The sequence below is a fragment of the Phoxinus phoxinus genome, assembly GCF_949152265.1.
Source record: "Phoxinus phoxinus genome assembly, chromosome: 9".
Classification (NCBI taxonomy): Eukaryota; Metazoa; Chordata; class Actinopteri; order Cypriniformes; family Leuciscidae; genus Phoxinus; species Phoxinus phoxinus.
Genome location: NC_136884.1, coordinates 22,706,088 through 22,730,731, shown reverse-complemented (window position 1 = coordinate 22,730,731; position 24,644 = coordinate 22,706,088). Strand labels below are relative to the sequence as shown.

The window sequence follows — 24,644 nt, the reverse complement described above, 5'->3', positions numbered from 1 at the left end:
AGCTTTGATCTGGTTATCAGAAAATATACCATTCATCAAGCTAAATCCAGTATGTATTTACCTCAAGCTGATGTGGTTCCTCACGCTTTCTTAATGACCTATAACATCTGGCCCTAATTACCACTGTCCCTCCAATAATATTTGAGACTGAACTGTCCAAATTAAAACTCTGGTTAAAACTATTTTTTTTATAGAACCAACAAAAGATAAATTGTAAATTGGCTATCGTTAATATAATACATACCTTGGTGATAAATTAATTGCTCAAAAAAGAATTTGTAACCTTTGTCCAATTTTGATCTTTTCACATCTCTCTGAAAACTGTCAACAAAACGGACAACATCTGCTATTCGTACTTTTGGCAAATAAGTGAATGACTGCGAGAAAACACGCTGTTCACAGTCCATTTTGAGAATGAATGGCGATCGTAGCGGGCGGCGGCGCCACCGTAAGTATCGCTACCTTCACTTCGTGTAGGCCTATATAAAGCACAGCAAACTTCAACTAGTCGTTTAAATTGCACCTTGGGAAGTTTTTAAACTGTCTTTTACTAATTGTTATCATTTGTTGATTGCAATAAATTAAATAAACCCTCATAAATGCATCTGGGGGCTAACACAATTTATTTATTTTTTTTCAAATATATCCTGGTGTGATTGTTCTTAAATTCTTGTTCGTTTAAATAAGCCAAATCATTTAAGACCTGATCCATGTGTTGATTTAATACATAAGTACAATTTGGATTAAACAAAATTGTATGGACAAAAGTGGTTAAATTACATTTGGTTCGACTAGGTTACTGTAAATGAGGGGGAAAAAACACTTAACATTCTTTTACGGAATATAATAAGCAACCAATTTGATGTTCTAAAAAAAAAATATTTACAAATATACATACTGGCGAAATATTATACACAATATTTTTTTTTATGTTTTGATTGCAAGGTGTGCTTGTGCTGGTTTTTATATAATAATAATATACACTACTGTTCAAAAGTTTGGTATTAGTAAGGTTCTAAGGTTAGGTAGACCTTTAAGTAATGTACTAGTACTACATTTATCTGAAAAACAGTAATATTGTGAAATATTTTTATCAACTGTTTTCTATTTTAATGTTTTAAAAAACTATTGTGATGGCAGAGCTCATTACTCTAGATTTCAGTGTCACACGACCCTTCAGAAATTATTCTAATACTTATTTCTGATTATGATCACAGTTGAAAATGGTTGTGCTGCTTAATGAAGTGTGGAAATCATTATGGAGCATATGTTTTCAGGATTGTTTATGAATAGCAAGTACAAAAGAACAATATTTATTTACAATTATATATTTTTCTTAACATTATAAATGTCTTTGCTGTCATTTGTGATCAATTTAAGGCATCATTGACCTTGCCTGCTATAAAAGTATAACATTTCTTAAATAATAGTGATTCCAAACTTTTGTCATGCAAATCTTAAGTGATGAAAATGCCATGTCATGTTTTAAAATCGATCCATGTTTAAAGGTTTCATTTTTCAAGCGTTCAAGTCAGAAGTGCCTGTGGCTATTCTTTACAACTACAAATTTCACTGTCACAAGCGATTAGTTGATTTGCACCAAATATAGCTTCATACCATAAGTGATTTTATCTAGAAAGCAAAAATGTATGTATGTTTTTTTTTGTTTTGTTTTTTTGCAGTCACAATGCAATCACTGGGTCTTACCAGGCCAAACATACATTACAAACATAGGATACACTGTCGTGAAAAAAAGAGCAGAGGATACACACACAATAATTATTAACCTTGTTTATTGTATAGTAAAAAGTTTTATACTATAAATGCATCAACATTTTTTTTTAAAAGGTCTTTAAAAATAAAACACTCCTGACCCATACATTTCTGCACCCAAACATGACGTTTTATTTTATACAGAATCAACATAATTAGATGTGGTACACAGTTACTTTCAGGATTTTATTAGACAACGGGTGACAGGAATTAAACTCCAATAACCTCTGACGATTTATATAAATTGTATGTGTTTTTGTGTTTAAATATCGATGCATTCTTTTGTGATTTAGGAACAGGACTTTTATTTTGGTCTGGATTAGTGACGTCAGGAGGCTGCGACGCGACCCTGCGTCTGTCATACAGCTAAAGAAAGGTTTGTGTTTTTAAGTCCTTAAATCATGCAATGTAATAGTTTTTATCAGCGATGTAAAATGAATAGGATATTATTGAATGTACCATTGCAATGATTATTCTACCATAGTGTTTAAAGTGCATCCACATGTGTAACAGAAAAGGTGCGTCTCATTTCGCTCCTTAAATCATGAACCAGTTTACAGTAACCATGAATTCGGTCATTTTAGCAAGTAGTGATGGTAAAGAGTCAATTAAAGCAATTGTTTCGCATGATGATTCACTGTTTAGAAGCGCTCGAATCATCGCACGGTGACGACATCTGCTGGTCAAAACTGTAATACAACGAGAACACAAACATGTGTAATGATAACTTTTACAAACAAGTATTTTCATTAAAATGTAATCTATTAACTGTAAATGCAAATGATAAAATACCAAATATAAATCATAAGTAAGTTTAGAGCTAATAAGGTCATTTAAGGCTGTCACTCCAGTGCGCTTATTGAGACACACACACAGAGATTTAATTTGGATTTATTTTTCTTTCTGTTATTTATTCTCATCTTAAATATAGGCAGAGTATCCAAAAACACAGAAAAACTCCTGGTGATGCAACTGAGATCCATGTGACACACTATTATAAAGATGGCGTTTATTAAAGAGGAGAGTGAAGACATCAGGATTGAAGAAGCATTCGGCTTAAAACATGAAGATACTGAGGAACAAACAGGTTAGTTTTCATTCTCAAACCCAACTCAGTCATTTGGTCCTTATGTCAACTACAGCATCAAGGCAAAATTTGTATAGAGCACTTCACAATACACAGTTTACAACATATTACACATCAAGTAGTCATTATTTCAAAAGTGGGGGGGACAGAATGTCAAGTCTTATACCAGTTTTTTTTTTCCTGACCTTTTGTCTACTTGATGGGTTATATTTTGTTCATATCTTCTTGCTTAATTGGCTTAATATATGCTATTTATGTAAGCAGTGTATTTTTGACCCCAAATGATGTTTGCTAAAAAAAAACATTTCCCCCTTCATCTAAATGGCATGAGACTTGATGTGGTGGTTGACATTTGCTAGCTCTACAAACAAACAAATTAATTGGAATAATATCTAGTTGTATGTTAGCGTGAAACAAAAGTCCACTTAGGATGTTCGGGGTCTCCAGAGACCCCAGACAATTTATAAATAAAATAAAATAAAAGATTTTTTATTTATAAAAACCTATTTAAAAAAATATATTTTTACATTTTATTTATATACAGTATCTCACAAAAGTGAGTACACCCTTCATACTATAGAAATTAAACTTGGATATATTTTAGAGTAGTCAATGTGCTGCTTGTATAGCGGAATTTACTGTCCTCTGAAAATAACTCCACATACAGCCATTATTGTCAAAATAGCTGGCAACAAAAGTGAGTACACCCTAAGTGACCATGTCAAAACTGTGCCCAAAGTGTTAATATTTTGTGTGAGCACCATTGTTATCTAGTACTGCCTTGCTGGGATCCTCTTCCACTCCTCCATAATGACATCAGGGAGCAGCTGGATGTTAGACACGTGGCACCTCTCCAACTTCCGCTTGAGGACGCCCCACAGGTGCCCAATAGGGTTCAGGTCTGGACTATAGTATCCAGCTGCAGACCCGCAGCACCACCAGTTTCAGAACCCCAGCGCCAGAACCGGATGTAAGGGGCGGAGCTTACTTTCTAACCCCAGCGCCAGAACCGGAAGTGAGGTGCGGAGCTTACGTTCTAAACCGAGTAACGCGTTTTGGAGCGTAATTTGCTTAGACACGAAACGGTATACTTTTATTACACACGAAACGTCATACTTAATACGTATGTTATAATGATACATTAAGATACAGAAACATTGGGCTTCACCATATTTTTAATATCGTGGTCCGTTGTATGCATTTATATTTACTATGGTTCTTTTTTTATAATAATTTTTACAATGTATTTACCTACATATTGTAAATACAGTTGTTATGATAACACATTTATTTCTATTTGTATATAGGACAGTTAAGCTGTCATTTGTAACTATACAAGAATATAGAAACTATTTAGCTATTTTAGTAAAATGTTCTTATTAAAGTGGTACTACTTACAAGCATGAGTATGTTGTTTGTGCACCACAAATTGACACTTACCAATCAGGTATTTCAAATAATTGTAAACTAGCATGAGAGAAAATGCCACAAACTATTGTAAAGTGACACATAACATTGTTAAAGTAATTATGAAAACTGTCACCAATCATTCAGAAGTGTGCTGGACCTTGACACTGGCTTTTCACAATGCAGAGTAGTGTACATCTGTAGATCCTATATTATAATGTGGATACAGCAAGTCAAATATTTGAACAAAACATTCGGGAATCTCCAGAAGGAATATAACGTTATATTAAATTAATTTGTAGTTATTGTAGACTAATCCCCAATGTTTAGTCAATGGTAGCTTGTAAAATGTATACACCTTTTTCAGTAAGCAGAGACAGAAAAGAGACTCAACAAATATGTAAGTTAAAGTAATGAATATTTAGAATAAAAAAGGAAAAATTACATAAAAGCAGATCATCATTCATTCAGCGCTAGGCATGTCGCGATAGTCGATAAATCGATTAATCGCACGATAAAAAAAATGACCTCGATAATTTTTCTAGCCGCGATAACTTCATTTGCATACTTGTTTGTTATCCGCGACTGAATGAAAACTCTCGTTTCCTTAGCGTAGGAGAAGTGAACCCTCTTGTCAGTTGCATTGTCTTTTGTGTGGGGAGGCGGCGCTTGTCAGTCACATGGACTTTGTGTGGGAAGGCGGGAGTGCTTGAGGCGACTGCCGAGTAGAGCGAAAAGACGAGACGCAAGTTGTGACATGGAATTGGTTTCAAAGCCAAACGCGACAGCTGCAGTGCGGGAGCACTTCGGATTCAAACCGAATGACCGTGGTGAACTTAACCTGAGCGAGCCGGTATGTCGCATTTGTTGTAAAATAGTATCGTCTAAAACCGGTAACCAGTGTTGTGCATGAACGCGTTCAATGAACGACGTTCACTGAACGCGTTCATATTTTCGCCGAACGCTGAACTGAACGAATCACTTTTCATACAATGAACGTGAACGAGAGATTTTTCGAGAGAACTCATCTGATTTTTTGTACATAGCATAGCCTATTTGTTAGGATTTTAGTATCATAATGATTAGGCTAATAAATGCACGCACAATTATCCGTGAACTTGATTTGAACAAATGCCTTTCAACTTGTGTGTGCAAAATTCAGAATTAAATTAATGTGCAGAAATTTGTACAAATAGAGAGTAGGATAGGCTATGTAGGCCTACTATACTATAGCCATTTAAAAAAGCGCGTTTCATATTTGTTCAAATATTATAATGTTATTTTTTTTCCCATTTATGTTGATTTATGAAAAGTGAACAGCACGACCGAGTAAGATAGGATGCGCAATATGAGACATGGAGCGGGTCAGACATGATTTTGACCGTTGAAGTTGAAGATGTTATAGAAAGCCTTTCTTTAAAGTGAATTTCGTTTTGTATAAATTGTATCTTAATTTTAATCAATTTTTCATCAACCAATTGCCTGTATTTAATGAATAGGCCGACGAAACAAATATAACGGAGGCGCCCGCGCGCTCACTTGCGCACGTGAACTAGGGCACATCCCAACTTAACGAAACTCAGTGTATGCCTCACACAGACATGACAAATACACCAAATACACAAAGCTTGAAATGTCTTTAAACGAAATAATTCAAAAAGAAAAAGGCTACTCTCTGATTATGTAATCCATTATTAGGCTTATTTATGTGCATTTCTCTCTATAAGCGCGTTCACACGGAGATGGTGATCGTCAACTTCATCTTTGCAGCCGAGTCGACACTTTTAGAGAAAACACTTGTTTATTAATAAAAATCAATACACGCGTCACTGGATTTACAGATGCACGCACACATATTATTTCGAAATAACGAGATATTGTGTTGAAATAACATTATTAATAATAATAGCCTACATCTTTGTTAAAAGAATTTAACAAATAAACGTGAACTAGTTCATTTTTAGATATGTGAACTTAGTTAATAAAAAATAAAAAAAGAACTATGAACATGAACTTCATTATCATCTGTGTGAACTGAGAGTCCATTGCTTTTATTGTTTTTGGTTGTTTTGTTCATTGTTATTGTGGATATTGAAAATGTTTTCCATTTTCAGCGTTAAATAGTCTTTGGAAATAAACGTTTATTGAATTTTGAAAGGTGTATGTGCATTATTATGCCATTATCATTATTCTAGATGAAAATGGTCTCAGATCGACAATATTATCGTTTATCGCGATAATTTCTTGGACAATTTATCGTCCAGCAAAATTTGTTATCGTGACAGGCCTATTCAGCGCTGTGTTGTGGTTGCGCTGTGTCACGTGACAAGCAGTGACGCGTCACCTTGGAAACCATAAAGTGACAGATTGGAAATAACGGTCGCCTTGAAAAACTCACGCTGGGGGGTCAATTAGAATATTTTAAACTTACGTGTGAAAGGGTTAACATTCTTCAAATTAGTGAAAATTCTGTCATCGTTTACATGCTTGTCTCATTGTAAATAACTCTGTCCCTCACTTCCGGTTCTGGCGCTGGGGTTCTGAAACTGGTGGTGCTGCGGGTCTGCAGCTGGATATATCTCGGTCTGGAGACATACTTGGCCACTCCATCACCTTCACCTTCCTCAGCAAGCCGGTTGTTATCTTGACTGTGTGTTTGGGGTCGTTATCATGCCGTTCGGCCCAGTTTCTGAAGGGAGAGCATCATGTTCTGCTTCAGAATGTCGCAGTACATGTTGGAATCCATGTTTCCCTCAATGAAGCACAGCTCCCCAGTACCAGCAGCACTCATGCAGCCCCAGACCATGATGCTACCACCACCATGCTTGACTGTAGGCAAGACAAAATTTTCTTGGTACTCCTTACCAGGGCGTCACCACACATGCTGGACACCATCTGAGCCATTACCAGTACCAGCTCGACTCGCCTCGTCTCGCTTTTCGCTCCGTTTTCCATTGCAGATAGTACCTCCACAATAGTACCTGGTCGTCATAGCGACGCGAAACACACTCGCTACCCACACACACAGGACAATGGAGAAAATCGAGTGTATGCATTAATAATAATAATAATATGTTTATTTTATATAGCGTCTTTCTAAAGACTCAAGGTCGCTTTACAATAAATTACAAAAACACATGACATAGAAACATGACATAAAAACATGACATAGAAACTGTGAAGATATAGAATCAGAACATAGATCAGGGGTCGGGAAAAACACGTGACAAAAAGATATGTTTTAATGTGGGTTTTGAAGTCATGTATTGATGAGAGATTACGGATATGTTGTGGAATGGAATTCCAGAGAGTTGGGGCAGCGGTGCAAAATGCTCTACCACCAAACGATGCTAGTTTGTGCCGTGGGATCATCAACAGACCGGTATCCGAAGATCTAAGTGTGCGAACAGGGGAGTATGTATGGATGAGATCAGAAATATAGTTGGGGGCAAGACCATGGTGTGCTTTAAATGTAATAAGGAGTATCTTGTACTGAATGCGATAGCGAATGGGTAACCAATGTAGACTGTGTAAAATTGGAGTAATGTGGGAAGATTTCCTTGAGTGAGTGAGGACTCTGGCGGCAGAGTTCTGGATATATTGAATTTTATTTAAAGGAACACTTCACCTCTGGAAAGATGAATGTGTATTTAAAATGGGTCATTTATGTAGAAGAAATGTGAAATTATTTTTGAATTTGGAGCCTTCTAGACTGAGAAAAGCCAGAAAATGTATTTTTGGCTTATGGGGATGAAAGACAACAACTCCCAGAATGCACTTGCTTCGCTGTCCTAGGAGGCCACGCCTACCGGTAAGAGATCGCAGTAAACAACAAGGCTATGCTACTAGTGAGTCTCCGTGAGTCTGCCCAGTATTTTGATGTCGCCCAAAATGTCCAGGATTCGGCTTTTGCGTTCTACAGTCGCCATTCCTCATGTTTACTGTGACGAGCAGGAACGAGACTGACGGCCGCGGAGAACGATGCGAGACCGGTGGCGTGATTACTGATGAGTGGCGCCGACGCCTGTGAGACGCACCGGTCTTGTATCTCTCACGGAGGAGCGGGAATTTTCCTAGCAATGTTAAAACGCACATCAAACGATCACTTGTTTAGCGTTTATGTAAACACTACATTCAGATTCACCAATCGGAATGAATTCAGTTAGATTGAAACAAAAGGTGTGCATGTAAACTATGAATGCGACTGCAGAAAGCAAAAGCCGAATCCCGGACATTTTGGACCATCTCGACGGCCGGACATGTCCGGGAAAAAGAGGATGGTCACCGCTACTACTCAGCTTTCTCCACAGAATAAGAAACTGTTAGCTTAGCTTCCAAATAAAGAATGGCTGACACTAACTATATGTACATTCTGTGAGTGAGATCCCTCTATGGGCGGGTTGAAAACATGCGGAACAGCGCCTTCTAGTGGATAAATGATGAGCTAGTGTTTGTAGTCTTACCCTTATTCAAAGAAATTTGACTTCCTGCTTTTTATGACGCAAAATTACGATTTTTGCGTCATAAAAAGCAGGAAGTGGAACACTTAAATCCTTATTTCTCCCATCTCAGGGGAAAATAAGGGAATAAACCATGACCATTCGAAAATGTGACTGGGTTTCTAAAGATACAAAATCTAATGCAAATGGGTGAAGTGTTCCTTTAATGATGAATTGGGTAAGCCATAGAAAAGTGAATTGCAGTAGTCAAGCCGTGAACTGATGAAAGCGTGAACTAGGGTCTCAGCATCACTGGTGTTAAGAGAAGGACGTAAGCGTGCAATATTGCATTAGTAATTGGTATATCACGCAATCTCTGGCCAAACTATTTAAAATTCCCGGGGTTATTCAGGATACTCCGTCTGGCGCGTGCAATGATGACGCAGTGAATAGTGACGATTCTCTCTGACCAATCAGCAGTCTGCTGTGTTTCACGTCACATTTTAGTATCACTTCAGCTCGCTCAGAACCTCGCCGAAGGTGATACGAAAAAATTATCTGGAAGCAGGTACCGATACAACTTTTACACAGTGGAAAACCAAACAAGGGCGAGGCGAGCCGGTACTGTGTAGTGGAAAAGCGCCATCAGTCTTATCAGACCACAGGACGTGGTTCCAGTAATTCATGCTCTTGGAGAGGTTGCTTTCAACAAATTGTTTGCGGGCTTTCTTGTGAGCCAGCTTCAGAAGAGACTTCCTTCTGGGACGACGGCCATGCAAACCGACTTGTTGCAGTGTGTGGCGTATGGTCTGAGCACTGACAAGCTGACCTTCCGCTTCTGCAACCTCTAAAGCAATGCTGGCAGCACTCATGCGTCTGTGTTTTGAAGCCAGCTTCTGCACCTAACGCTCAGCACGAGGACTCAACTTCTTTGATTGACCCTTGCGAGGCCTGTTCCAAGTGGAACCTGTCTTGGAAAACCTCTGTATGACCCTGGCCTGTACGGTAACTCAGTTTCAGGGTTGTGAAATTGTTACCAATCTTCTTATAGCCTACGCCATCTTTTTGGAGAGTACCAATTCTAATTCTCAAATCCTTAGAGAGTTCTTTGCCATGAGGTCCCATGTTGAACATCCAGTGGTCAGTATGAAAGAGTTGTACTCAAAGCACAAATTTGAACTGCTCTAATACAAGATACACAAATTTGTATGGTCCTGTTAAGCAGACAAAAACATGAACATGATGAATAGGACATGTGGCTTTGCATAGTTAAACGACGCACAGTTATTATCACTTAGGGTGTACTCACTTTTGTTGCCAGCTATTTTGACAATAATGGCTGTATGTTGAGTTATTTTCAGAGGACAGTAAAGTATATACTGCTATACAAGCAGCACATTGACTACTCTAAAATATATCCAAGTTTCATTTCTATAGTGTTTCCCTTGAAGAAGATATATTAGAATGTTAGCTGAAATATGAGGGGTGTACTCACTTTCATGAAATACTGTACATTTAAAGAATACAGTGATATTACATTTGTTAAAAAAAAAAAAAACATGTTACAAATAACATTTTATTGTCTGTGGTCAACAGCCTGAGTACATCCCAAACAAATAGCTTAGAAGGCTTCAAGCAATAAGAAAGAAAGAAAGAAAGAACGATGTTCTGTACTGTATATTGCACATGGTGTTTTGTTGTACGATATTGTTTACATATTTAAAATTGATTTTTGTATACGTTATATTCGGCGTTAGGAAGGTTACTTTGGAATTGTAATAGGTTACATATTACAAGTTACCTTATTTAAAAAGTGTTGTAACTATTTTTATTAAAGTTACTTTAATAATTACTTTATTAAAGTAATGTAACTGATTACATTTGATTACTTTTCTAAATTTCTAAACAAATGTTTTCAACTGTTAATCATTTTCAAACTTTTAAACCTGGCAGGGTTAACTTACAGTAGTACTTTAAAGCACAGCCACCACAAAGTCAGACTTTAGCACCTCTTTTTACTTTGTCATGAAAAGTGATGATTATAGCATTATTTCTGTCAGGACCACTACCATCAAAGATTATTAAGAATTATTACATTTAAGTGTGAAAGGGTTAAGGGCCAATATTTGGCCACATGATTTCCAGGGGCATTTAAAAAAATAAAATTTTAAATGGCCAAATTAAATCAAAGAAGGCGGGTCTTACTGTCACAATGCAACGAGAGTTTGTGGAAAGATTTAAATAGATATAACTATTAGACAACTGTTTTACGATAGAAATGTTCAGCGGCCGACAGTTATAGACTATGTGATGCAAACGACTCAACTTTTTGTGAAATTTTTCTGTTTTGAATTGAAAATATGCGATTATGATTAATGTAGTTCATAAGTGAATGTGACGAGACAAGAAACGTTTGCGTTTGACATAGACATGCAAATAAGAGTGAATGTGTGCACATTTTAAAATAAAATATTTCCAAATGGATTACTTCATAACTACAATTAGACCTAGAAATTCTTTTACCATTCTTGTTTATTTATTCCCTTAAATTCATTTTAATCCTTTAATTTATTGAATTTATTATTATTTATTAAGTAATAAATCCCTCCCCCACGTCTGCCACCCAGCACACTCAAATCAAAGTCAAACTCCACCTATGATTATAAGTGAAATATAAGGAACATATTATAACAATTTTAAATCATTAATGTGATGCCTCGTTCAAAATGCCATTTAAATGTTGTTATTTCGAGAGAGAGAAAATCCTATTCACAATCTAATTAAAATAATAATTTACAAAAATATTTAATAAAAAGGACTTGTTAGATCCATTTACTCCATTTTCATTATTTTATGTTCTCTGCAAACACACTGCGTTTCTGCAGGTATTCGTATAAGTATTACTCAATGGAGCACTTTGATTTATTATTATTACTAAAACTTAACTAAATTACAGTGACTTGAGTGATACAACAATCGTCTTATTTCATGCATATTTTGTACAGCCTGCAATTTTCAAGTGATAAAAAAAAAAGGTTTTAATTTAAAATGCACTAAAAATGTGAAATTACAGTTTATTGGTGGTTATTCAGGTTTGTAACATTTTAACTGTTTTAACAGTCATAACTAAAATGTGACCCATGTTTTAATGGAAATTTTCATAATAATTGAAAAAGACAAAGAGGTCTTGCAAAATGTTTTCATGTTTTTACTTCATGTGCATTTACAAAAAACTTGGCTATATTTTTATTGGATTTTTTTTGCAGATTATATTAAATAAAAAAAAAATATATTGAATGGTAATTCATTTGTATATGCTGGGCATGGGCATTACTTTAAAAAACAACAGCAACAGTGACAAAAGCCAGAGGATAGTTCACCCACCTGTTCTGATGCACCAGCATGCATATTAAGTCTCCATAAATATTTATATATAATCGATTATGTATTTTTAATAAATGTCCTATTTATTATATTAGTACAATTTAAATAGTATCAAATGCAGTTAATGCTTATTTTGGTGTTTACCAGCTTCACTTGTTCGCCATCTAAGCACTTTACTGGAACCAACAACAACAACAAAAAATTAACTTTTTAACAAATATTGTGTTTTCCTGTAGTGTCAACAGTTTTTTGTTTTGTTGGTTAGTGTAAACAGCATTTCCCAACATGTTTGGATATAGTTTCTACACCAAAGTGACTGTTGCAATTCCATTTAACCTTGGTGTCAGAAGTACTCCAAGGCACTTGTCAGAAATGGAACCGTTTTGAATCCCTGTCTGGGATTTGTTGTCGCATCATGTCGTGCAGCATCCAGTGTAAACTGTATTGCTGAATGGGTTCTATTGTATTTAATCTCTTCGCACAGCTTTGTTGATTCATGGATACTTCAGGTTGTTTCACGTAAAAGAAAAAGATCATTAGTAATTAACTTAGGGGCCGCTAAGCACTTTATGGCTTTGACTCGATTGTTCCTGTCTGCTGGCTGATCGATTGCTCCTGTCTGCCCTGCTGATACTGCTGAGTTGCGTCTGTAAGCCTCGTATATTTTTCTGTTTTGAATCTCATTTTACTATCATTCACCGTTGTTTAAGCTAAATATAACTTACTCAACATCACACATGTGATCGCTAGCTTCAATCTAATTCATTAGCTTAAAACGCTAGTTTTTCGCTAGCCTGTTAGCGTGCCATTCATGCGCTCTTTCTTTATTTAATTTGCTCGCGCCAGTCACTAAACACGGTAAGTCATGTCTTCTCCTCTTATTGTCACTTGCACCTCATATATATATATATATATATATATATTTTTTTTTTTTTTCTTTTACTTTTCAGTAAATGTCATGTAGTTTTTAAGTGTTTAACTCCGTTAATGAGAATGGCATATTTAATCTAATGGCGCTTTTCCATTACCAGTACCAGCTCGACTCGACTCAGCTCGTCTCAGCTCAGCTCGGCTCGGCTCGCGTTTCGCTCCGTTTTCCATTGCATAGTACTTCCACAATAGTACCTGGTGGTCGTCATAGCGACGCGACACACACCCGCTACCCACACACACAGGACAATGGAGGAAATCGAGTGTATGCTGTTTTACATAATATTAGTAATGGGTATATCACGCAATCTCTGGCAAAACTATTTAAAAATGCCGGGGTTATTCAGGATACTCCGTCTGGCGCGTGCAATGATGGCGCAGTGAATGGTGACGATTCTCGCTGACCAATCAGCAGTCTCCCGTGTGTCACGTCACGTTTTAGTATCGCCTCAGCTCGACTCGGCTCGCTTAGAACCTCGCCGGAGGTGATACGAAAAAAAGTACCTGGAAGCAGGTACTGGTACAACTTTTACACAGTGGAAAACCAAACAGAGGCGAGTCGAGTCGAGGTGAGGCGAGCCAAGGCGAGCTGGTACTGTGCAGTGGAAAAGCGCCATAAATGTTTATATCAGAAATAAAACATAGTTTAAATCATTGTTTTATATAAACTGCAGCCTTTTTATGATTAGGACTCATAATGAAGATTTACAGTTTTACTTCATCTGCCGTTAGATCAGTTTCACTAAACGGCCCAACGCGCTCGCTGGCGCGGACATTTAAGATGTGGATATTTGCTTCAAGTGATAGGCTTGGTGAGTGAAATTATATTTGTATTATCTTTCTGTATATGTATAATTTTATTTCGATTTTCTGTCTAAAAGTGACCAAAAATATATTTAACTCCAGCTCACCATCTGTCTCCAAAACGTTCGTACGCATGGGTCAGAGTTTGCGTGCAGGTGCGCACATTATCCCGTCAAGTTTGTTTTTATAAATCACAACTTATGCGTCGGAAGTGGCGTACGCCTCTTTCTGGGCCTGTTTTGTGCGTACGCAACGGTTATAAATGAGGCCCCTGACCTGTTGAAAAGAGATGGTATTCATCCCTCCTGGGATGATGCTGCTCTTCTCTCTAGAAATATGGCACATAAAACATGACAATCTGGTGCTCAGGTCAGGAAGCAGACAGACTGGCTTAACCGACCGTCTGCTAGCTGTCTAACGTCCAAGGGCGCCGTAAAGGGGTGGAAGGTTAGGACGATTCTAAGGGCCCAGGCTGATTTAGGGCCCAGAAGAGCAGACCCCCTTTTTCTTTTCTAATTTCTTTTCTCTTTTTTATACATACATTAAATGTGCTAGGGCCTCTAATGCACCAAATGCGTATTTTGTCCGTTTTGACCATATATTTAATATTTAAAAAACAAATAATGTATTTACTGTTTCAGATACACCCCTCCCTCTCACAATGGTTCATTCCACCTGCGCTGTCCAAGCTACGATCGCTAGTGTAGCGTGAGCGTCTGCTTAAGCGCAGACGCACGCAGGCATGTCACATCAAAAGTCAGGGCATCAAAAACGGAAAGAGAAGACAGAGAACGAGGAAATCGACAGTATGTCACACAGTTTTTCAAAAAGAAAGGTAGCTTGCCCTATTCATGTATTCCAAAACTTTCAGAGTTACTTATTTTTGTTGCTACATGACCTGCTTTTATATAGCTAGCTTAGTAAAATAATTACCGAATTATAATTGACATCCAACAATAATAACATCTCTGCTGTCTCCGGGTTATCATGTCTCGTAGTCGACACAGATTCAGCGGCTGTTGCACACCCGCGTCCTCCTTCCCCCACGTCCCCCGTCCCTGTCTCAGCCGAACAAGGTGAGCCTGAGCGCGAAACTTCACGAAGATTGAAGCCTCTAAACACGTCTTATCTACTGTGTTCGCCACATGATGATAACTTTACAAAACAAAAAGTAATCTACACGCTTCAAAAATTACAATTTACAAAATCAGTTTGCCGTGTCGTGTGTTCTGTGAAGTGACAGACAGTCCTGCTGCTACGATCGATGCTGTCAAACTTGACGTTCTTAATATGAATGCCCCAGAAAAAATAATATAAAATTGAATAAAACATGTGTCTGTAGTAACCATTGGCTATAAGGAGTTTACAAAATAGATATATTTAATACTTCTACTACTTGCTTTATAATATTATTAAGTAGCCTATATTACATAGTTTAATATTATATATTAAGAAAACTAAATAGGCCAATCAAAATAATATGGTTATTGTGTGTGTGTGTGTGTGTGTGTGTGTGTGTGTGTGCGTGCGTGCGTGTGTGTGTCTTGATTTTGAGCCCTTTTGGCCTAGCTAGTTTTATTCCTGGACTGATTTAATTATGGGTTAGTTCTAGCTGATGTTTCCTGATTGAGCAGTTTGACCCAGCTAAAGCTTGTTCATGTAAAGTATATGTCAATATGTGTACAATTATGTTCTGTTGTGCTTGCAATTGAGATAATAAATGTTCTCCCTTTTATGTAAACAAGTACACATTTCTATATTTTTTTCTTGTTTTTGTAGGCTTTGTAGCCTACTCATCTTTAGACATTTTAACTATGCAATTTGCTAAGTATATTTTTAAAAGTATACAGGGCATGTTTATTGGGTTAAATTTTATCTGTAAAAAATGTAGGGGGCCCAGAAATTTTGATTTCCATAGGGCCCAGAATTTCTGGCGGCACCCCTGCTAACGTCACCCAGGTCAGATAAATCCCATCACATAGAGACTATTTCACCTAGATATCATCATATAGAGACTGTGTCTGTTCCTAGAATTAGGAAATACAACAAAATATCAAAGCCATCTAAGGGTAAAAATGTAATTGATGTTCAACAAATAAAAAACAGATATAATACAAATGACCAAATCATAAAACTCGGGTTGCTGAATATTCGATCTTTCACATCAAAAGCACTTATTGTTAATGATATGATTACAGACCATAACCTAGATGTGCTGTGTTTGACAGAAACCTGGCTAAAACAAAACAATTACATTACTTTAAACGAGTCCACACCCCAAGATTACGGTTATAAACATGAACCTCGTCTGAAAGGCAAAGGGGGAGGTGTTGTTGTAATTTATAGTAATATTTTCAGAATTACTAAGAAGTCTAGTTTTAAATATAATAATTTTGAAGTGTTGGTGCTTAATATAACAATATCTAGTGTAAATGATAAATCATGTTTGAGATTTGTACTGGCTACTGTATACAGGCCACCAGGGCACCATACAGACTTCAAAGAATTAGCGGATTTTCTATCAGAATTAGTATTGGCTGCAGATAAAGTACTAATTGTTGGTGATTTTAATATACACATAGATAATGAAAAAGATGCATAGGGATTGGCATTTAAAGACATTGTAAACTCAATTGGAGTTAGACAACACGTGTCAGGACCGACTCATTGTCGTAATCATACTCTAGATCTAATACCATCACATGGAATAGATGTTGATGCCGTTGAAATACTGCAGCAGAGCGATGACATCTCAGATCATTATCTAGTCTCATGTAAATTACATTTAGTCAAGGCTGCAAAGCCGACTCCGTGTTATAAATATGTTAGACCTATAACTTCTGCCACTAAAGATTGCTTTATCAATAATCTTCCTAATCAGTTTTATCATCTCAGCATCCCGGATAGCTTAGAAGAACTTGATATTGCAACAGAAACTTTTAACTCTCTCTTTTCCAGCACTTTAGACACAGTTGCTCCGCTGCGCTTAAAGAAGATTAAAGAACATAGTCCAACGCCGTGGCACAACGAGCACACTCAGGCCCTTAAGAGAGCAGCCAGAAAACTGGAGCACAACTGGAAGAAAACAAAACTAGAGGTATTTCGCATTTCATGGAAAGAGAGCTCGATTGCTTACAGAGAGGCTTTAAAATCTGCTAGATCTGCTTATTTTTCACTATTAACTATTTCACTAACCCTATTAGAAGAAAATGAACATACTCCTAGGTATTTATTTGAAACAGTAGCTAAACTAACGAAAAAGAAAGCTTCAAGCCCAGAAGTTTCCCAGCAACACAGCAGTAATGGCTTTATGAACTTCTTCACTTATAAGATTGATAATATCAGGGACAAAATTATAACCATGCAACCGTCTACTTACAGTATCGCATCAGGAAGTGCATTGTAGTCTCCCTGAGGAAAAATTCGACTCATTTATTGCTGTAGGAGAGGAAGAATTTTCTAAACTCGTTAATTAATCTAATTCGACAACATGTATGTTAGACCCTATACCGACTAAGCTACTGAAAGAGATGCTTCCAGATGTCATAGACCCTTTTATTAATATCATTAATTTGTCTTTGTCTCTAGGATACGTACCAAAAACCTTTAAGCTGGCTATGACTAAACCGCTTGTTAAAAAAACGCAACTTGATCCTACGGAATTAGTCAATTACAGGCCGATCTCGAATCTGCCTTTTCTGTCAAAGATACCAGAAAAAGCAGTATCCTCACAACTACGTTCCTTTCTAAAAAGAAATGATATCTGCGAGGATTTTCAGTCCGGATTTAGACCGTACCACAGTACCGAGACAGCTCTCGTTAGAGTCACAAATGATTTGCTCTTATCATCCGATCGTGGTTGTATCTCTCTATTTGTATTACTTGATCTTAGTGCTGCATTTGACACTATTGACCACAACATTCTTTTAAATAGACTCGAACATTATGTTGGCATTAGTGGAATTGCACTAGCATGGTTTAAATCATACTTATCTGACCGTTATCAGTTTGTAGCAGTAAATGAAGAGATGTTTTATCAATCACAAGTTCAGTATGGCGTACCACAAGGCTCAGTACTAGGACCGCTGCTGTTCACTCTGTACATGCTACCATTAGGAGATATCATTAGGAAACATGGAATTAGCTTTCACTGTTATGCCGACGATACTCAGCTGTATATTTCTTCAAAACCTAACGAAACCTACCAATTCACAAAATTAACAGAATGCATAGCTGATATAAAAAATTGGATGACTAGTAATTTCCTACTACTAAATTCAGAAAAAACAGAGATTCTAATTATTGGACAAACTTCCACACGTACAGATGGTACTCAACCAGAATGAGACTTTTACCGCCGCCGTTCCCGCGGCGGTAAAATTGCGGGGGTGTATTTGCTGCCTTTGACCGCTAAGAGGCGCTACAATCGCAGACTTTGAAAAGTGTCAGTTTATTCTCTCTATTGCGTAATCTGCCGCCGCGCCGCGGTTTATTGAGAGTGATTGAAATGTGTTAAAACAGATCAATTCAAGTTACACATGTAGTTAAATGAATTCATATAATCACAAGACTGAAATTAAATGTAGGCCTAATACATTTAATAAATAATAAAAACATTTCAACACAAAACATTGCAATAGAAAAATATTAGGCTACATCAATGAGGCTTTGCAAGAGCAACATCTTTTCAGCGGACCGACGGTAGCGCAATGGACAACGCAACAGCACGAGCTTCATGGAGCTTCAAACGATGCGAGATCGAATCTCACTAGCTTTGGCTGACAGCGTTAAATGTTTTACCATTCTTGATGCTTAGATAGGTAACTGTTTATTGAAGTCAAGCATTTTGTTTAATTATCAATGGCACATTACAACATACATTTGCTACTTTCCAGAGCCGCTGCACAGACGACAAAACTGATGAAGGATGATTATCAGCCGATCGCGTCAGAAAATGAAAATGACGAAGCTATCTTTAATCTGCTAAATTATTGTTTTGTGAATCATCCACAAAATTGAGATGACTGACAATTGATACCCGCCATAGCAAAGGAAGAAATTTTTAAAAACAGATCCTGGACATTTCAAGGTTTAAATAAAGTGTCGGGGGCAGTTTATTTATTTAAAACAGGGTTGCATCGAGTTAGAGTTTAATAAGTAAGAAACAGAATCTTATTCTTGCGACATTTTAAATCTGTATTGCCAAAGAAATTGCAGCTAAATAAACAATTAAAAAAGTAGGCTAGTCTACAAAACGAAAATAGTTCAAAGCAACATAAATTAAGATTTTCTTTGCTTCTCTCTCGCGCTGGATCTCTTTTATTTTAGTTTATTTAGTCTCCCTGCACTGCGCGCGCCGGGGTCTCTCTCGACATTAAACAAGATTTTAGGGTAAAACCGCATTATACAGCTGATAATACTGATGTCGCTGTGTGTCATCCATACAAATCACGAAAAAAAAAAACTGTAACAAATGATTGAGTCTTGCTTCAAACAGAATGCCTGGTTGAATTCACCGTACAATAAAACGAGGTGGATCGCGAATAAAAGCGCTCTGTATCTGCTGCTCATCGCATTCGTTTAGTTGGCAAGAACGCGTTTCGTCGATAGTTCATGTTTAGATAATGCCAGATTGTTGACAAACACACTACTCAAACGTGTTAAAATTATACAAAACCAGTTGAAACAAATGGATTGAACACTTCAACTGAAAGTGTGTGTGAGACCTCTTTAAATACAATACATAAAACTACAATATTTATAATTTAAGGGCCTACATTTGGACACATCGAGAGATTTATCTTTAAAAGTATTTTGCCTTTGCCTGGTCATCAGGCTTACTCTCCATATGAAAGACAGAACATTTAACACCTCCTGAACCCCCAACCCCCCACAGGCGATCTGAGTCTGAGACCGACTCAAAACAAAGAGAAGTCGCAATTCACACTTAATTCCAGACATAGCATTAGGCTAGTAAAGTGTTGATAATGAAATAATTAAATTATTTAGGCTACATGTAGGCTAGTAGACTAATATTTCTGTCATGTAAGTTTATTACTAAACATTTAATTATTTCAATAATTGAAGAAATAAAACACTACCTCGGTTTGGGCCAGCTTTTTCCAAGCAAACCTAAATACAAACGCATGTTCATTTGTTCAAACGCATGTTCATTTGTTGTCATGAATACAATGTTCAACTCAATGTTAAATTCCACGGGGATCTTTGGATCCTTACAACCAGGGTGCGCGATTTGTGAATTAGCAATTATTATTATTTTATATATAAATCTCAAACCACAGTGCTTGCTGTTGCTAAACTAAATAACATTTATATAATAATTATGAACTTAAATGAAACAATATCGCAACATTTCAACAAATAAATTATCGGATCTATTTTTACAATTTAATTCAGGGCGATTTAGCCTAGACTACATTTAATTATAGCGAGATTTTCACCCTTGTCCGTTCATCATTGGGAAGCGCTCACAGCTTGAGTAGATCCTCTGCACCTCTCGGTTTCATACGATTACCTAATCAGATAATATTTATTAAATATTTAGAAATGTAAAGGCTTTAGACATAGCCGATTTCTTATCGTGACTGAGTGGAGGAAAGTGGCTTTCGGTTCAGTTTTGTGACGCGCAGTTCCCGGAGACAGAGACGACAGATTTTTGAATAAAAGTTTGAATATGAATAAAAGTTTACAGTTTTGAACAATGTAGGCTACTCTACTCTGATCTGTATGACTAAAAAACTACGGAGTAGCCTATTAGGGCCTAAGTTATTTTAGGTGTCTGTTATGAGAAAAATAAATCCAAATGAACGCGGCACCGCGTCTGCCGAACACTAATTCAACATGCCAGAATAAAACGCGACTTTAGAACAATAGATAGCGCCACTCGGCGTGGTGTGCCAAAATAGGCTACTTAATTATAAACTTCAATATTTCATTCAAAATAATCTCAAAACGCTTTGTGACATTTTGAAAGCCGTGCATGCATTAAGGCCACTGGAACCATGAACTGAAACTGGTTCTGATTTTATTGTTTGTCGTTTAAACGTGCCTGTTGCATATCTTTACATTATATATTTTAAATGGTCTATTGGTGAAGTAATTTATAGCATTGATTACTGTGGAGGGAGGGGGGATTAAAATAATTCAGCAGAAGCAGGGATGTTTAGACCAGAAGGAAATCCCCGTTCCCCCTGGCAAATCGCACCTTGCTTAAAACCATGTTTTACAAACTCTTTATAGGAACCCAAAAAAAAGGCTATCCTGTATAAAAAAAAAAGTTGTTTGTTTGATTGTCTGCATTAATTATAGGCTATGACATGCATTAATAGGCTAATATAAAATGTACAATAATCTTTGTTTGTACGGGATTCGAACCCGCGTCATTCAAATGACTGATACGTAAGTTCTACCACTCGGCCATGAATTTACTCATTTAGAAATGCCCGGTTTATCCAATCTGTTCCAGAGAAGCGCTCATCACTCTATCGTCTCATTCCTCAATAGAGTAGTAAACAAATAATCAGCTTCTTTGCACCTAATTTATTTTTGTTCGTTATTTTTGTTATTATTATTATTTTATCACGCTGCTCCCAACGGGCAATAGGCTTATGTCGCCCACCGACGTCTAGGCTACAATTATGAAATAAAGGCTATATTGTTCTCGTCTCTATTTTTAAATTATGATTCTATTTTTCTGTCCTAAACAATGTTCTATAGTAGCCTATTTCATCTGTTAATTGACATTAACCCCGCTTACATTTCAAAATATGGCAATAGCTGCTGTTTTGCACAATGTCCCTCTGCGCCACCTGGCGGTCATTTCGCGAATGACTTTGAAATGCGACTGGATTATTTTTACCGCGGTAGTTTTGCCGCGGTGCCTGTCGCGGCGGTAATAGGCATTCTGGTTGAGTACCATCTGTAATAACCTAGAGTACTGTCTAACACTTGATGGCTGCTCTGTTAAGTCTTTGTCGTCGGTTAGGATCCTTGGTGTGCTCTTTGATACCAATCTTTCATTTGAAAGTCACGTGTCTAGTATCTGTAAAATCGCATTTTTCCATCTAAAAAATATATCTAAATTACGCAATATGCTCTCATTGACAAATGCGGAACAATTAGTTCATGCGTTCATGACCTCAAGGCTAGATTATTGTAATGCTCTACTGGGTGGTTGCCCTGCACGCTTAATAAACAAACTACAGCTAGTGCAAAAAGCAGCAGCTCGAGTTCTTACCAGAACCAGGAAGTATGACCATATTAGCCCCGTTCTGTCAACACTGCATTGATCACTACATCATAAGAAGAATGGCATCTACGCTAATTTTAGTGTCTTTGTTTATCCCGAGGTTTTCCCGCAGCCTGCCAGATTCAGGCTGTATCCAGATCTGACGAAGGACCTTCGCCTGGACCCGATAACAACGCAGTGCTGAAATGCCAACTAGCCTCTCCCTATGGAGGATCCCTTTACCACTCTACAGATAAAGCGTTGTCGGGATATTTTCGGTTTCGCTTATCTACCCCGAAGTGATAACATTCTGTCTAAAAATGTTTAAGACCAGACAAGTAGTTTGTTAAGGCTTGGTTTGTAGGGAATTACAAACCTGCGCACATATATTAAAATGCGTATAACTATAGAATTAATTCTTAATGCGCACGTGAGCGCCATCAGCTAGGGTTGCCACCCGTCCCTTAAAATACGGAATCGTCCCGTATTTACAAGTAAGATGATGCGTCCCGTATCAAATCAATAAGGGACGCGATTTGTCCCGTATTTTACATTAGGCCCACATATAGTTGAATAAAAACATAAGGATTTTGCAGTATGGATAATACTAATAGCAAATATAAAGAAATCAATTTCATAGTAGAGAAGCTCATTGCGTGCTTGCATTTTAGCGTCTTTGTTTCTATAGCGACTGAGTCTCGTGAACATGCGCTGTAAACCTGCACGTTTTTAACCCCTTGTGCGCTGTTCGGGTCTTTTCAACCCCAAATGACGTTTGCTGAAATAAATAAAAAATTATCTTTGTCCAAATGGCGTCAGACTTTGCACGGTTGACAACACTTTCTAGATCTACAATTTTTTTTTAAATAAATTTGAATAATATCTGGTTTTTTTATGTTAGTGTGTGTGTGTGTGTGTGTGTGTGTGTGGGGGGGTTGTTTCACTTGTGTTGTTTCAACAAAATGTCATTCTGAAACAACATAATAGTATTTTTTTAGGATTTATAGTTTTAGGAGGATTTATTATATATTTTTTAATTTAGGCTATATAAATAAATATTTTTTATACAAAAACAGTAAAAAAAAAGAGAAGTTAAATTCACTTTATAAAAGACCCACATTTCTAACGTTCATGGATATGGATAATTTGACATGGTTTAGTGTAAGATTTTTGCCCATCTTTTGGAAAATGCCGTTTTAAAAGTAAAGAAATTATCACTTTAGTAGATGGCTGCAGAGCTACACCATTTGCTATTTGACTAAAATACATATTTTCACTAGTTTTTAGTTGGATTCATATCTACATATTATAACAATAAAAATTACTTTGTCAAAGTTGAGCATTTTTTGTACTGACAAAAATCTGTTTTTCAATAATGTTACATTATGATTAGAATCAAATTACATCAAGGCCGGACCCTGTTTAGAAGATTGACAAAATTCATCCTCAAAATCAGAAACAACGCAAAACACACATAAACAGTGGCAAAGTGGCAGACTACAGATGATATAAAAAAAAGATGTTTGAAATTGGAAAAAGTCGAAAAGCTCTATTGGGGGTGGGGGGGTGTCCCTTATTTTGCCACACTGAAGGTGGCAACCCTACCATCAGCGTTTCTACAGGTTCGCCTTTAAAGTCTGTGTAGAGAGAACTGTGTCGTCTTAGCGGTCTCTAATTTAATAACTAATGATCGTTGCGACGGAAGTGAATCAATCAAAACTAACTTTAGCTGGAAAATATCTTTATTCAAGAACTGCTATAAAGCCAAAACAATCTCTGTTACCTTAAATTATCCGTTTATCACTGTAAAGCTGCTTTGAAACAATCTACATTGTTAAAAGCGCTATATAAATTAAGATGACTTGACTTGACTTGGCTAACACGACACCGTTCTAACAGAAAACCCTTAACGCACTCCGGCCGCCCATCCGCACAAAGTGCCTGGTGTCTCGAACGCACTCCCTGAAATAGGTTTGAAGGTGCAAACGATTATCCGTTTTCTCTGCGCAAACCTCAAAATGCAAACCCGTAAAAATGCAGACGGGGCGCACATGCGCATCACGTGTTCGGTCGATAGGTATGCGTGTTTGATTATATATGTGCGCAGGCGTGTAGTCCTTCACAAATCAACCCTCAACAAACTACTTGTTAGGCCTTAAAAATATATAATTCAGAAATGTTGTCGCGTCTGCGTAGCCACGTGAACCGGAATTATCCCGACAACGTTTTATCTGTGCACATGCACACAAGGGATAGACTTCGTCCGCATCTGACTGTGGAGGTGCTGGAGGAATTCCAACCAGGGTTCGCCAGGCATAGAACTTGTCTGGGGAGCAAAATGGACACTCATATCCCATCCTGGGAGGGGAATGGCACTGCAAGCGAGACACTTTCAGCTAGTACACAGGAGGACACAGGCTCTTGTAACGATTCTAGCTCAAATAAAGGGAATATAATTTTAATAACTGATCATGAATATGTGACACGAAGTGCAAGTGACAACAGGAGAGGACATTACTCACCATGTTTGTTGACTGATCCTACTTACCACAGTTGTTTGATAGACTCGTAA

At 37.2% G+C, this 24,644-nt stretch overlaps 1 protein-coding gene across 2 annotated transcripts in view; it reads left to right on the top strand.

Moving 5' to 3' along the window:
* Window positions 1-1,546: 1,546 nt before the first annotated feature.
* Window positions 1,547-24,644, top strand: part of LOC307004344 (uncharacterized protein) — a 31,872-nt gene continuing 8,774 nt past the window's right edge. Inside the window, exons 1-3 of one of the 2 annotated variants that reach the window (XM_079623489.1) lie at window positions 1,547-1,647; window positions 2,067-2,149; window positions 2,705-2,860. In XM_079623489.1, the coding sequence (XP_079479615.1) occupies window positions 2,776-2,860 (85 nt within the window). In that variant the 5' untranslated portion in view covers window positions 1,547-1,647; window positions 2,067-2,149; window positions 2,705-2,775. Of the gene's footprint in view, window positions 1,648-2,066; window positions 2,150-2,704; window positions 2,861-13,759; window positions 13,833-24,644 lie in introns of those variants that run through there. The other variant, XM_079623490.1, reaches the window with a different exon arrangement.